Genomic DNA, 16,736 nt, shown 5'->3' on the forward strand with positions numbered 1-16,736 from the left:
ACCTTGAAAAATAATTGCGATCGATTTCATACATGCTGTAACTTCGAGACTTGCTACGATCGCACTCTTTGAAAAATGGTTGGAATAATACAGGGCCTTGTTTTTACCATATGGACGATCTGTGAGTATTTTAGCTATTCACTTAAAAATGTAAAAATTAAATATTGTACATAATTATTGTAAATAGGATTTCCATGATATGATTTTACTTTCCTTTGCCACTATATAGCATTCCTTTAAATGACAACTGAAGTTTTTTATTTATTGGTAAATATGAAATTGTATTTTTTACAATTCATTTTGAAAATGCTATCTAGCCAAAGAAAAATTATAAAAAAAAAAACCCCACCAAAATTGATAAACAGAATCAAATCATAATAAAATAAAAGATTTGCACGATTAGACAACTAACATGATAATCATAGTTTTGAACGTAGTATTATTATTACATTGGAACTTTAACATTATCAATTGAATCTTATTTATAGTAATAAATAGATTGTTACACAAAAGTTTAGATTGGTGAAATGTAACAATATTGTTATCTAGGATACAATGCCTCCTTCAAAAATTAAAATTAAACAACAGGTAAAAGTATTTGATTTTATACAATTTGAGTTTTGAATTGTACAATTAAGTCAGTTAGTAGATCATTTGAATTTTACAATTAAGTTACAAGCCTAAACAATAAGCAGGTCACGGGGACACAGTGACAACGGGTGCTTAAGGTGTTTGGTCAGTTTAATGTAAGGGGTTATATACTGAGGATGGGTAGTCATCAGAAAGCTGCTTAAGCTGGTAGCGAACTTGTCATTGACCAGTATCACAATATCGCCACACGTTTTGGTGAATGGTACACGTACAGTAAATACATTTTCAATAAGAATAACTGTTATATGTCAAACCAGGAAATTTTCAGTTAAAAGCATTCTTGGGAAACGATAATGAGTTTTATTTTTTCAAAGAAATTCAAAAGTTTGTCGCTTAGTTCTTTGGTATCACTTTGTATAAGTGAAAATAGGCTATAAAGTTTCTATTTTATTTGATCGAATTTGGATTTATTCTTAAATCGTAATTTGAAAACAAAATTTTTTTTTTCAATCAAGGGCCCGTTTCACAAAAGTATCTAAATATGACTGAGATCCATCTTAAGACTAAAATTTGTCATAAGATATCACCATAGTTGTTTCACAAAACTGTCATCTCTTATGATCATCGTAAGATCTGTCATAATCTTAAGACAACCAAATACATGTCTTAAAAGTCCGTCTTTAAGGCGAAAACCTATATTTTGGTTCACAGCCAAAGGCGGAGTATAATGCGAGTGCGCGCGACTTTCGACAGTCTTTTTCTTAATGCTGCAGTTGGTGCAACGTTAAAAAATTCTTTAGTACAGTACATGTATTGTGTTTTTAATTAAAATATACGTTATCCGTAACATTTATGTGTTAAAAATAATTTATTATATAGACAATAAATGGGTAAAATGCTAAAGTGGTACTTGCGTTTAAAGACAGCATTTATTAATGATTGCAAAATATACTGCACTACTCCAAATTAAGAGTGATAGGGCGCTGAAAAAAATAACGCTGATATAATAAAAGTTTCAGCCAAATGATCGACATTTTTGAAAATTTTCCATTTTGGACTTTTCACAATAGTTTTCATACAGTATTGATTTATTTTTTGATAATAGTAAAGATTTTTTGACCGTGTCCGAGTTTAAGACTTCATTGCACACCTCGCCTCTCAATTCCTGATGCTCTCTTTTTCATGTCTTCTTCACAGCATTTGCAACACAGACATTCTGCATTAATTGAATCTAAATTTCAACTACATCTGTTAATTTGGACACCACACATCGTAGACATTTAAAAAATGATCAAATCAAAGTTCCTGTTTATTGAATTCCTAACTTTATTTAGCGACAAAAAACAGTAAAATTAATGTTGAGTAAAAAGTCGGGAAATTGAAATTTAGCTGCAGAATTGTAGCAATGCATGAAGATCTGATCGAAAGACGAAAGAGCTATATGTACATGTCTGTAATTATAGTTTTCATGAATAACTAAATTACCGGTATAAGGTTCCTACCTTGATACGATAAAATTAAAAATTGTCCATAAACATGATTGCCTCAAAATAGAATGTGTGTACCAAAACTGCATATTTTGTTTATGTATATTGAAGTTAATCAACTTTAGAATTTTTTAACCCTATTATTTTACAAACAAGGAAAGCAAACACTTTCCAGCGACCACTCAAAATTCAATCTGAAGATAAACATTGCAATTTCTTCTATAAACGCGAACTGAAATGTGTTAACTTCATTGTCAATTTAGAAAAACCGGGAATTAAACATGTAAAAGTTGCTTTAAAGGGCAGATTCGCTAATCTTAAGGCTATTGATTACGGGCTAGAGCTCCTTTCTGACAGAGAATATCCAATTTATGTTTTATCAAAGAGGTTTTTTTAAGATTAGACAATTTCAAAGTATTTTGCATATTTTTTCATGCACTAGGAATTAATCAAAGAGGCTTTTTTAAGATAAGACAATTTCAAAGTATTTTGCATATTTCTTTATGCACTAGGAATGACCTATCAACACCGGTAATGCATAAAATGATTTTCTTTAGCAAGCAATATGAACTCATCCTTTATTCATAACAGAAAATTAACTCTATTTGACTGTAAATGAACATTGTAATGTATTGATTTATATAATTGGTTTTACGCTTCTCGGTATTTCGGTACCATATTTCGCAAAGCAAGAAACTGTAGAATCACGTATGAAACGGCAAAGAACTCATTTTATTGATCTTAAAAAGATAAAACTGGTAGATAATTTATATTATGCACTGTTGTTGGTGACCAATTCCTACATATAACCAAATAGAACCAAAATACACCAATGGGATATTTGGAAGGTCAGAGGAAATACTAGGCACACACACTCGACAAAGTGACTTCGTAAATTCTTGGCCAATGATCCAATCAATACAAAATGTAAGTAAAAGTTTTCAAGGATAATATTAACAACGAAATCCACGAAAATTGACATTGAACGAATATTAATAAACTTACGGTATTAGAAAATTGCAGCAGATGTACCTGTTACTTATATTTAGAAAGGCTAGATGGTCTTCCTACAATTTTAAAATTTGATTGGTTTACCTGTGAACCATGATTTAGTAAAGATCAAAGTACTGAGAGTACTGAAAGACGGGGTCTTGAAAGTTTGAATTTGTAATTGTACTTGATTTCCTCGAATATGCTTCCAAAAATTATGAGTTTGAATTAGTTACTTCAATCTATGTTAATTCGGCTTTTTTGCAATTGTCTGATACTTTGTACTTTGCCTAAATTTTACTCAATCCCGGCCTTCATAATTGTAGAAAATTGACACAACGGTATTTTCTGTAAAATAAGACCCCAAGGAAAAAATTAAAAAATTACTACTAATCGGGAAAATCAAAACAACTATATCAAGGAAGATAATTTAAATCATTAGATTTATTCAATTTTGTGATCCAAGAAAATATCCACAAGTCGGACGGTATCCGTTATACAAGGTTTATGAAAACCTCGAAAACTCTCAAACTGCTGAATTAACAAACAAAGTTAATATTTGTATACCGATAACAAACACAGGCACCTGACGCTATAAATATTTCTTTTTACAATCAGATTCCAAGTACTCTAACAATGAAAAAGTTTGTCACGGTCGCCATTTTGATTTTTTAGACCGACTTATCTGACACCATTTTCTTGCAGCGATTCATGCAAAATTAAAAGGTAAAAATAAATCCGTTCGCCACTTTCTACTTTTTTGTGTAAACTCGAACATCACCTACACGAATTACGATACAACCGCTCCGTTCATTAAAAATCATTCTCCGAAAATCAGAGACAACAGAGATTGGCAACTCCACAATTAGCGTGTAAATGTTACGGGACCAACCTTACTTTGAGCAATACAAGTGCAACAGAAATCTTCTATAGCTCATTAAATTTGAACCTAATATTGAACCTGTCAATATGTTTAAACATGTTTTATTTATGAAACATCTACAAAAACTCTTTATTTAGCTTATAAATTACTTTTTTAAAACTTATTGACTTTTCACAAAGTAATGGTAATGGTAATGTATTACTTTACTCATGTTATGGTAATGTAATGCTTTACTTCAAGAAAATGAAGTAATGGTAATGGTAATTTAATGCCCTAATTCATGAAAAATGGTGATGTAATGCATTACTTTACAATGTAATTCACCCCAAGCCTGATTCCAACTAAACCGGACAACATGAACATTAACATTTAACTTGGTTCTTCAATCGATAAGATTGTTTATATTATTTGATGTATTGGTCACCCAAAATGTATAATCTACATGTATATAGATTTTGCTTACAGTCCATTGTTCAAAATTTAAATCCAGTTTAATTAATTAAAGAGCCAACGAACGAGAAGGCAAATTCAGACTTGTTTTTATTTTCTATGTACAAAATTCCTTCAGAGACGAACAGCAGTCATACCGCAAGTAGACTGGAAGCCAATGAAACACCTATTTAATATGTAAGACATCTTTGTATAATCTGTCCTGATTTTAACCTGGGCTTGCGCATGAAGTTCGGTAGTATTCAGGTGAAAGATTGTCAAAATAAAATTCACGACTTTTCAAAAATGGCACATTGCGTTTGGGAACTTTACTTTCGATTCAACCTTCAACCTCTTCTATTGATTAATGAGCTTGTACACCAACTGAATCGTCAACGGCGTTGTGCATTCAGTTACGTAACTCATTCCACATTTGAACCCGAGCAAGAATATTTTGATCAATAAAACTATTAGTTTATTTTCTAAATAAAATTTGGTTTATACACAGAGGACTTAAAAAGATCTAATGCATGTTTTTATAATACATATTTACTGAAATGCATGAAAACTTTCTGCACTATTTTCTTACGCGCAGACTCAATTAATGTGTTCTACGCGTGCCTTCCGGTTTGAGACTTCGGCTGACAGTAAACTAATAGACGGGGTCACGGGGTCACGTGACCCCGTCTTAAAAAATACATATATTTACCTTTTAAATTTGGGTATTTTTCTATATGTTTATTACGAGATTTCTCTTCCAGCTCTTCTTTTAAAGGAAACGAATACAGTCTAAAAAATATCTACGACCATCGGCCCCTCGTAAAGGCTATCCCAATAGTATAATACTCAAAGAGTAATTGTTAAATTTATTTCTTTACGTTTTTAACTTCGTTAATTTCCGATAGTTTCCGTATTATTTCATGCACGAGCGCTTTCGCGCTCAGTATAAATAGATTTACCAGGGAGTATTCGATTAATGTGACGTTCGTTACAAACACTACATGTTGTGTCTTTGGCTTTCCCTACCCGCCCTGACCCCAAATATATTTTTTGAGATTAACTGCTGTTAAATTGTTCTTTTTGTGTTTTCGTCTATTTGTACGTTGAATACATGTTAAATGGGATTTGTAACGAACGCACCGATCCTAAAAAAAAAATTATTTTATTTTTCAATAAATTAGTCAAGAAGATATTTATTTTTGGAGGAGTGAAATGAGAGAGAAAATAACTTTATCTAATTTCAATAAGGAGATGGGACATGGCAGCAGACACATCCGTTTATGCACATGTACTGTGGAATCATTAGTATCAGAACAAAATTTGGACGTGACGAACATTTAATGTAACCAAAAAAATGTCTCTCTCCCCATTTGAAAAACCTCGTGTTTACTTCATTAAACTCCACAGTGCATGTACCTCTATACTACCTGATCTTCCACTGCAAATTCATCAAAGAATTCGAATGTGTAAAATCAAAGAATACCGATTTCCTTACTTCATTGTTTCGCTTATATGGAGTGCTTTCATTCTGATCTTAGATATATAATCTACATGATTTCTTATCGACTGAAATTCCAAACACAAAAGTGTATCATTATGTTCCATTTTTATTAATTTTTTAATAACTAGGAAACATTAAAGGTATGTCCCGTGTCTAAATGTTTTATTGTTTAACAAAATTATTGTTGACATATGTTTAATAAATGTTTTCAATGTTTGGTTTCATATTTTCAATCAGCGGTAGGAGATACGTTTGTACTTGATGATATTTTCTTTGTAAAATCAATGTAAGTAAACAAGACCAATGATGGTTGATAATTACCAGTTTCATTTAATTGGTGGTTAAGAAATTTGGCATCGATTACTTTAAATTATTTATCGATATTAAAAAGGAATCTTAATTTCAAATACCAGTTTTATTTAATTATATACTAGAGGATGAAGATATTGGTTTCAATAAAAACAATGCTGATATTCTACATCTACAAAGGATATATGAGGTCAATATTGAACCTGGTACAAAAAATTAATTAAAAAGTTCACTTTCATTTGCATTCTTTATGAGGTGTGCGCATTGAAAAAAAAAAATACTGCGAATGATCAAAACAAACGTAAAGTGGTATATGTTGGCTATAGTAATACTTGGAAAATCGATACCAAATTCAACAATGTATTTCCAAGATGAGATTTTCCTCGCTTAATCTGTTCACTGAAACAGTCATACAACACACAAATAAACAACATGGCACACCAATAGACAACATGACACACCAATAGACAACGTGACACACCAATAGACAAAATGGCACAACACATTAAAAAAATGATGGCAAACCAATAGACAATATGACACACCAATAAACAACATGGCACACTAATAGACAACATGACACACCAATAGACAACATGGCACACCAATAGACAACATGACACACCAATAGAAAACGTGACACACCAATAGACAATATGACACACCAATAGAAAAACGTGACACATCAATAGACAACATGGCACACCAATAGACAACATGACACACCAATAGACAACATGGCACACCAATAGACAACATGACACACCAATAGAAAACGTGACACATCAATAGACAACATGGCACACCAATAGACAACATGACACACCAATAGACAATATGACACACCAATAGAAAACGTGACACACCAATAGACAATATGACACACCAATAGAAAAACGTGACACATCAATAGACAACATGGCACACCAATAGACTACGTGACAGACCACTAGACAACATGACACACCAATAGACAACGTGACACACCAAAAGACAAAATGGCACAACACATTATTAAAATGATGGCAAACCAATAGACAATAGGACACACCAATAGACAACATGGCACACCAATAGACAACATGGCACATCAATAGACAACATGGCACATCAATAGACAAAATGGCACAACACACTAATAGAAATGATGGTACACCAATTAACAACTTGATACACCAATAAACAATATGACACACCAATAGACAACATGGCACATTAATAAACAACATGACACACCAATAAACAACATTACACACCTAAAGACAACATGACACACCAATAGAACATATAACACACAAAAAGACAACATAAAACACCAACATAGAGTATGACACACCAATAGACAACGTGGTACATCAATAAACAACATGATAAGCCAATAGACAACACCACACCAAAATACAACATGACACACCAATAGACAACATGACACACCAATGGACAACATAATACCCCATTAGATAACATGGCACACCAATAGAGATTATGACTCGCCAATAGACAACTTGACACACCAAAAGACGACATAACACACCAGTAGACATAAGACTCATCAAATAGACAACATGACACACCAAGACACAAAATGACACACCAATTGACAATATATGACACGCCAATAGACAACATGACACACCAATAGACAACATAACAAACAAATAGACAATATGACACACTAATAGACAACATGACACACCAATAGACAACATGACACACTAATAGTCAATATGACACACCAGTAGACAACATGACACACCAATAGACAACATGGCACACTAATGACACACCAGTAGACAACATGGCACACCAATAAACAGCATGACACACCAATTGACAACATGGCTTGCAAAACACGGATCATGTGGTGTTTGAATTAATTGGTTCGAAAACTATTGAAGACAAAAATCATAGTTGTAAATCTTCAGTGTGTAGATTAGCAATTTTTAAGTAATAACATTGTCAAACAATTGTATAGTTTGTGAAAGTTCAAACTTGAAGCTCTGTAACAAATAAATTGTCCTAATTTAGTTTTCTCCCCATATAGGAGAAGGGGAATTTTCGACATGAAGTATGCAAATTGAAACTACGGTACTTTAATTTTTGGTTCATAAAAAACTAGAAGGTCACTAGGACAGTGTCATTTCAGAAATGACAGTCCATGTTTGGGTAAAAACATACACTGTTTAAAGGACGACTGTGACGGTCAGACCGGTTCGAATACCGGCACCAGATAGCTCAGTTGGTAGAGCACCTGGCTAGAGGGGACTTCCGGTTTACTGTCAGCCGAGAGTGCACGGATAGTTTTCGTGGAGACGATAGTTAGTTGGTTTGTGTACTTATGTAAGTAGTAAAGCTTCTAAAAAGGAGCCAAGTTGAATAACTGTATATATAATATTGTACATAAGTGAATTGTTGAACTGTATTTGCAAGTAGTGTTGACTTTGTGTCAACAAAGGGCAGGATGCCTGCCACGTCGAGTGGCGGCCATGAGGGCGGATCACAAAACAACCCAAACAAGGTAAATAGAAACTACCGCCGTGAAAACACAGTAACTGTTGATGTATTAGATAATGGGCAGATTAAACCTGATAATATCATCAAGTTTGTACACGAAAATTGTGGAGTTGGATCTATGTTCGCGTGTGTCCCAAGATCAGGAAATCTATATGAAATCACCTTAGACGGTAGGGCCCCTCTTCAGTATCTTTTAGAAGGAATAAAAATAGGAGACAAAACATATGAATGTAGAGAAATTGTTCAAAACTCAATAATGGTCAGTTTTCTACATCTCCCAGCATACATTGAAGATCATGAAATTGAAGATACACTTCTGTCAATGAACATTGAAATATTATCTCCAATCAAACGGCGATATTACCCTGGAACAAACATCGCCGATGGAACGAGATACGTACGAGTAAAATTACCACCAAATATGCAGTCATTACCGTACACAATCAAATTCAGAAAAGAATACTACAGGGTTATCCACAATGGGCAAATTAAAGTGTGTTCGTTATGTTATTCGCAAGATCATCTGTTTAGGGCCTGCCCTAAATTCGTCTGCTTTAGATGTAAACAACAAGGACACTACGCTAGAACATGTTCGGTGAAAAAGTGTTACGATTGTCTTCAATGGGGAGACGAGTGTTCGTGCGGGTCTAGTGAACACGATTCAGGAGATGACAGCCCTGTTGAAGAGGTGAATAAGGAGAACGGCGCACAGCTTGACGAGGCACAAGAGAGGGAATCAGAACCAGAAATGGAAGTAAACGAAACAGCGGAAAATCCAACCGAAGATGATATCGGGAAAACGCACGATGAACAAAAGAAAGTTGAACCCGAAATTGATTCACATGTGAAAGAAAATAGTGGAAAAATCAGTGAACCCGTTGATAGTGCCGATAGCCATCGGGATCAAAATAACGCGGAAGGAAACGAGGTCGTACGAGAACAATCAGAAAGTTCCGAGTCCTCAGAACAGGACGACGAAATCATTATCAAAGGAAAAACAAAGAGAAAGAAGAAAGTGAAGAAAGGAAAGGCCAAAAAGAATAGATAAAATGAATAAAATTATTGTAACTTTATTACTCATATCTGTAATGTTAGTTACTTCATGGAACTGTAATGGGTTATGTAATGTTGACAAAATGAAAATGATATTTAGTTTATTTGTTGAAAAGAAATATGATATAATTGGTTTACAAGAGACACATTGGAAAGATGAATTTATTGATATGTATAAACATTTATGGAATGGTGATATTATTTACAATAATTATGATAGTTCGGCAAGAGGTGTAGCTTTTTTGATAAGAAATGATTTAAAAGAAAATGTTGAATTTGTCAATGGTTTTGATGGTAGATTTTTACACATAAAATATAAAGATAATGATGAAACATTTGATATAATAAATGTATATGCACCAAACAAAGTTGCAGATAGATCATCATTTTTTAAGAATATTTCAGAAACAATCCCAATGTCTAACAGTCTTATGATATTAGGAGATTTTAATAACACGCTTAGTGAAATAGATCGTTGTGGAAAAACTGTCCATACGTATGACAAAGGTTATAATGCACTGTTTGAATTTATGAATAAACATAGTGTTGATGATATATGGAGAAATAGAAATAAAAAAGAAAAAGTTTTTTCTAGAAAAATGGTGATTGAAAATAGACTAGTTCAAAGTAGAATAGACTATATTTTGACATCTAAGGATTTGAATAAGTATGTTAGAAATATTTATTATGTAGAAACTACTTTGAGTGACCATTCAATGGTTGTGCTTTATTTCAATAATGATGATGTTGAAAGAGGTCCTGGAATATGGATTCTAAATAATTTACTACTTTATGATGATATATACAAAGGAAAAATTGTAGAACTGATAGAAAGAGAAAAAGCTTGCATATTATATAATACATCACTACTAGTTTGGTGGGATAATTTGAAATACAAAATTAAGAAGTATTCTCAGAGTTATAGTAAAAGAAGGGCGAAAGAACGTAACAAAGAATATTTTACTATACAAAACAAAATAAAAAAGTTATCTGAGAATATTGCAAATGGAGAAAAAATTGATATTGAAAAATATGAGGCGTTGAAATGTGAACTGTCAGAGTTTGAATTAGAAAAATGTAGAGGTGCAATGTTAAGGTCAAAGGCTCAATGGGCCAATGAGTCAGATAAATGTACCAAATATTTTTTGAATTTGGAAAAAGTTAGACAAAAATCAAATTCAATTAAAGAATTAGTTGATGATGGTGTAATTAAAAATGATACAGAAGCGTTACTAGATATTCAATATAAGTTTTTCTCAAAATTATACTCATCTGTCAGTATTAAAGAAGAAAGTAAGGAGCATTTTTTATCATTTGTTGATAAAAGATTAGATGAGAATGATTTTGAGTGAAAACTGTATTAACAATGAAGAAATTATAATAGCAGTTAAAGAAATGTCCAATAACAAAAGTCCAGGCTCAGATGGATTAACAGTTGAATTTTATAAAATGTTTTTGCCATATTTAAGTGATATTTTGTTTAAATTGTATAAAGAAATAGAAACAAAAGAATCGTTATCACACAGCATGAAAATGGGTGTTATTACTTTATTGTACAAGAAAAAGGGAGACAAGAGATGTTTGAAAAATTATAGACCTATTAGCTTACTTAATGTTGATTATAAGATCATTGCTAGAGTTATGGCAAATCGATTAAAATTTGTTTTACCAAATATTATATCAGATGCTCAAACATGTTGTATACTAGGAAAAGATATTGCAGATACTATTGTTAGTGTTAGAGACATTATTGATTTAGTAGAAATGGATAATTTGGAAGGCTACATTGTTAAAATAGACCAAGAAAAAGCCTTTGATAGAGTAAGTCATGAGTATTTATTTGTTGTTTTAGATACATTTGGTTTTGGACCTTATTTTAAAAGGTGGATAAAGATATTTTATCATGACATTTTTAGTAGTGTCAAATGTAATGGTTTTTTAACCAATTATTTTCCAGTTAAAAATTCGGTCAGACAGGGTTGTCCAATATCTGCCTTATTATATGTTTTATCAGCAGAACCTTTGTATCATGCAATGAGAAGTAACATAAATATAAAAGGAATACCTATACCAATGTCTGACAAGGTGGCTTTAATGTTTCAACACGCTGATGATACAACTATGACAATATCAGATACAGATTCTATAACAGAAGTTTTACAAGTTTTTGAGTTATATGGAAACGCATCAGGTGCAAAAATTAATACTCAAAAATCTGAAATAATGTGTATAGGTTCAGGTTGTTTAAAAGATAAAGTTGAAAAAACTTATGATATTTCTGAAACAAGTATTATGAAAATACTTGGTATATTTTTTGGTAGAAACAAGAAAGAATGTGAAGTTTTAAATTGGAATGACAAAGTGAAAAAAATTAAACAAATACTTAATTTGTGGAGACAAAGAGATTTAACAATTCAAGGAAGGGCAGTTGTTATAAATACTATGTTGATGTCAAAGTTGTGGTATTCGTTATCTGTTTTATCAATGCCTAAATGGGCAAGAGATTCAATACAAAAAGAATGTATTCAATTTTTGTGGAATTATGGTGCACATTTGGTGTCTTACAAAACTATTGTTGGTGATAAACATAATGGAGGTTTAATGTTGAATGATATTTATCTCAAAATGTTATCATTTAGACTTAAATTTCTAGCTAAATATTTTTGTACATCGAAAGATTTTTTGTGGAAACACATTTTAAAATATCACCTGTCAAAGATATGTTCTTTAGGCGCAAATTCAGAAATATTTTTACTGAGATTGTTTAGTCAAGACTTACCTACATTACCTCAGTTTTACAAAGAAATGTTTAGCGCATGGTATGCAATAGAAGATTATGTGATATTTAACCAAAAAGAAAGTGACGTGTATAATTTTTGTCTTTTTTGTAATCCAAAAGTAACAAACAAAGGTAAAATGTTAAAGTGGAATGTTTTTATTAAGGCAGGCGTTACACATGTAAAACATATAGCATATGAAGTTATACCAGGTTTTTTACCAAGTTCTTATATTGTTGATATTATTCAAGAGTATGACCCTGATGTAAATGTATTGGCTATCAAGGAAAATTACAGAACTCTTTTAGAAAGCATTCCGAGGGAATGGACAGAATATGTAAAAGAAAAGGAGTTTCACAACATGGCTTTTCTTGCAGACTTTTGTGTAAAATATGAAAATCAATCTATAGTGTTTAGTACATGTACTGTTAAAATATTTTACAAATTATTGCTACACAAATTGTTTCAACATCCTGTATCAAATAGTTTTTGGAAAGAAAAATTTAATATTGATGATTCTGATGTATTTTTCAAAAGATGGGGTACATTATTGGAGTCTTATAAACCACCTGAAATTATTGAATTAGATTTTAAGATGTATCACAATGCAATATTTACATATGAAAAATTATTTAAAATCGGCAAAACAGAATCAAATTGTTGTCCAATTTGCTCATTACAAAATGAAGATATTATACATTTATTTATTGGCTGTAATGAACTACATGAATTTATAAACAAATTTGTTGTGTATCATTTAGAAACATTATTCAAAGATGTAGATGTAAATATTTTCAATACTTTAAGATTTAATGAGATGTTTTTCTCATCATTGTCAACGGGTATAAAAAATGTAAATACATTTTTTGTTAATTTCTTTTTATCAATATGTAGATTAAGTATATACAAACGACGACAAATGTTTATCAAAAGTCAACAGAAGATGGATGTTACTAAATTTTGTAAATACATGTTAAAACAATTTATTTCATATAATCATTACCAATTGTGTATCAAGGAAAACAGAAGAAATATTTTCTCCAAATTATTTTTGAACAGAAATCCTCTAGTTAAAGAAACGGAGGGTGTGTTGATATTTATTTTTCAATACTTGTCCTTTTATATAAATTCATTTGTTTATTAGACATTGCTGTTTTTAAGAATTGATATGTACAGTGTGTATTATGTTGAATATCAATAAAAGATAAAAAAAAAAAGAGCACCTGGCTAGAGATTCAGGGGGCCGGGATTCGGGGCCTGGGTTCGAATCCCGGTCTGGTCCGTCATTATTTCTCCCATCCCGTTACATTATCTATCACTAACAAAACGCGAACCTAAAATGTATTTAAGGGTGTTTATACAACGAGAAGACAAACAATTACAATAGTATGAAGCATTGTTTGTTTGAAGTGTCATGTTGAATAATTTACAAGACTTCCGTTTTGAAGAGAAACTGCTCCCGTCTAAACACCATACAACGATACACTGACAGAATATGAAGTTTTGTTTAAATAGAAGAGAAATATCAAATGGCAATTACAAATTGAAAATGAATGTTTACAAATACTAGTTTACAAGAGTAATTTGATATATATTATTAGCTTAAGGTAGGAGGTATTTATACTAGCGGAAAAAAGAATCTGTGCATTGTAAAATTTAGTATAATTTTTCTATATCTATTGTTTGTATTTATAAAATTTGTACGCACGAGTTTTACGGGCCAATACTGTTTGGAATAAGAACTGTGAAGGATTTGTTTAATAAACTTTTTTTGTTAAGGAAATCACTTTAGTTTCAACAAATTTACCCCTATGTCATGCCACGACTCAACAAAAACCAACGTAATCGTGCTGTTGGGATGCTTGGAATGGTACAAGATACTGTAGCAAGACACTTTGGAGTTCATCGGAACACCATCCAGTCATTATGGAGACGTTTTCAACAATCTGGTAACACTCAGGATCGACCGCGCTCTGGGCGACCTCGTGTGACGTCACGTCAACAGGACAACCACATTAGACTTGTGCATCTGAGAAAACGTTTCCAGACAGCAAGTTTGACTGCCCGTAGCATTCCAGGGCTTCGACCAATTAATCCAAGAACTGTGCGTAATCGTCTGCGCGAGCAAAACATCAGACCAAGACGTCCAGCGGTGCGCCCAGTACTGCTTCAACGTCATCGTATCGCCAGACTAACGTGGTGCACACGACATCTGCGATTCAGAGTACAGGACTTGGCCAATATTCTGTTCACTGATGAATCCAGATTTCATTTGGATAGCAGTGACGGCCGTTGTAGGGTGTATCGTCGCGTTGGGGAGCGTTACCAGGACGCTTGTGTTGTGCAACGTCGGCAATTTGGTGGAGGTAGCGTTATGGTGTGGGGTGGAATATCAGCACGTGGAAGGACCCCTCTACAAATTGTCAATGGAAATCTCACCGGCGTACGCGTCATGTGATACCCTTCATACAGAGACATCAAAATCACATCACTCTGCAGCAAGACAACGCAAGGCCACACGTTGCACGTGTAGTCAGGGACTTGTTTGTTCAACAGAATGTCGATGTCTTGCCTTGGCCAGCTGTTTCCCCCCATTTGTCGCCGATCGAGCACGTCTGGGATGAAATGGAAAGACATTTACGCCGTTTACCAAATCAGCCAGTGACATTGGCTGATTTAGGCCAGGCTCTAACCAACATCTGGAACAACCTCCCTCAAGCATTTCTGAACACTTTAGTGGCATCAATGAGGCGTCGCTGTCAAGCATGCGTGAACGCAAATGGTGGTCACACGTGTTATTAATTTTGTAAATTCAATTTCAAATAACAGTGACTTTCGGGTGTGCTGAAATTGACGTTATTCGACGTTGACATTAATGTGTTATGAGATGTTGTTACGAATACATGTGTTAACAGTATTACAAACAATGAAATGTGTTCATTGTAATTTTTAAATGTTTTTTCATATATTAAATAATGCACAGTTTCTTTTTTCCGCTGGTATATATTTTATTATGAGAAAAAATACAACGTCAGGTACCTGTGCCTTTTTCACCCAGTCACGACTGTATTACAATTATCCTTCTTTCACATTAACACGATTATACAACGATCAATCCCTTAACATTCTGCTACGATTTTCCCACGATTAAACCCCTTATATGCTTTGCTATAATCAAATATAGTTTTTGGATGAAAAAAATCCTCACTATCTCTCGAGGAGCAAGTTTATGATTATCGTACGACCGCCGTGCGATCTTATAAGGATTACAAGGATGTACAACCACTTCTGTACGACTTTACTGCTTGTTGTTCTCATTTCTTTGAGCACAACGATGTTTTAACCTGGGATTTATTTACGATTACAATAAGGGTTTATTGGTTCTCCGACCAAGATAATCTAGCCTACGATCCCAATGCCTGTACATGGTATAATTTCTAGTGTCACGTGCCCGTGCAAAGAGGCAGTTCCACATTTTCAAACCGAAAATCTAATTATAAGTCAGAATCACTGTGCCCAAAAATTAAAGCTCTAAAATGATACACCGGTATTCAAAACAAGAAATCGATTACAAGGTTGTGACGTTTCTGGTTTAAGAAAAAGACATGGAATCTTTGCACACAGTGTTTGTCCATAAACTGGGTATGTCTTCGAGAAAAAACGCAATGCAGGAATGGCCTTTAATGTTTATTCTAAAATATTCTATACAATTTAATTTGTTGACAAAAAACGCATGTGGCGCAAGTCACACATACAATATACAAATATAATTGGTACATAGATTTTCCTATGATAAATGCAAGACCTATGAAGTTACAAATATTTCTTGCTGATTTATCATCTACTGGGTTAAGAAATGTATAAGATATAAATGCATAGTATTTTACCGGCATTAAGAATTTTATTGAATAATTCTAGATAATAAATATAGACAAAATGAGATAATGTTAGCATTACCACTTTACTATCAAACACGTACTTTTTTAACCCTATTGAAAAAATGAATAAAACAATTGTTCAAAATTTAGTTATGGTTGTTTATACAACGACAAATAAAATTAACTTATGTATTGTTTGTCAAATAATTTTCAATGCATTAATCAAATAACCACCAATTTAAGTCAATACTTGTTAGAAGTTAATCAATTTGCATTTTTTAAAACAAAGCTAATGATAGTAACTTATGACGTTATGAATGCAAA

The 16,736-nt window shown here is 32.7% G+C and overlaps 1 protein-coding gene across 1 annotated transcript in view; it reads left to right on the forward strand.

The window, feature by feature from the left end:
- LOC105338646 (uncharacterized) overlaps positions 1 to 16,736 on the forward strand; it is a 25,628-nt gene continuing 8,892 nt past the window's right edge. Inside the window, exon 1 of the mRNA XM_011443852.4 lies at positions 1 to 121. Coding sequence (XP_011442154.3) covers positions 76 to 121 — 46 coding nt within the window. The 5' untranslated portion in view covers positions 1 to 75. The remainder of the gene's footprint in view (positions 122 to 16,736) is intronic.

This window comes from Magallana gigas, chromosome 8 (assembly GCF_963853765.1).
Source record: "Magallana gigas chromosome 8, xbMagGiga1.1, whole genome shotgun sequence".
Lineage (NCBI taxonomy): Eukaryota > Metazoa > Mollusca > Bivalvia > Ostreida > Ostreidae > Magallana > Magallana gigas.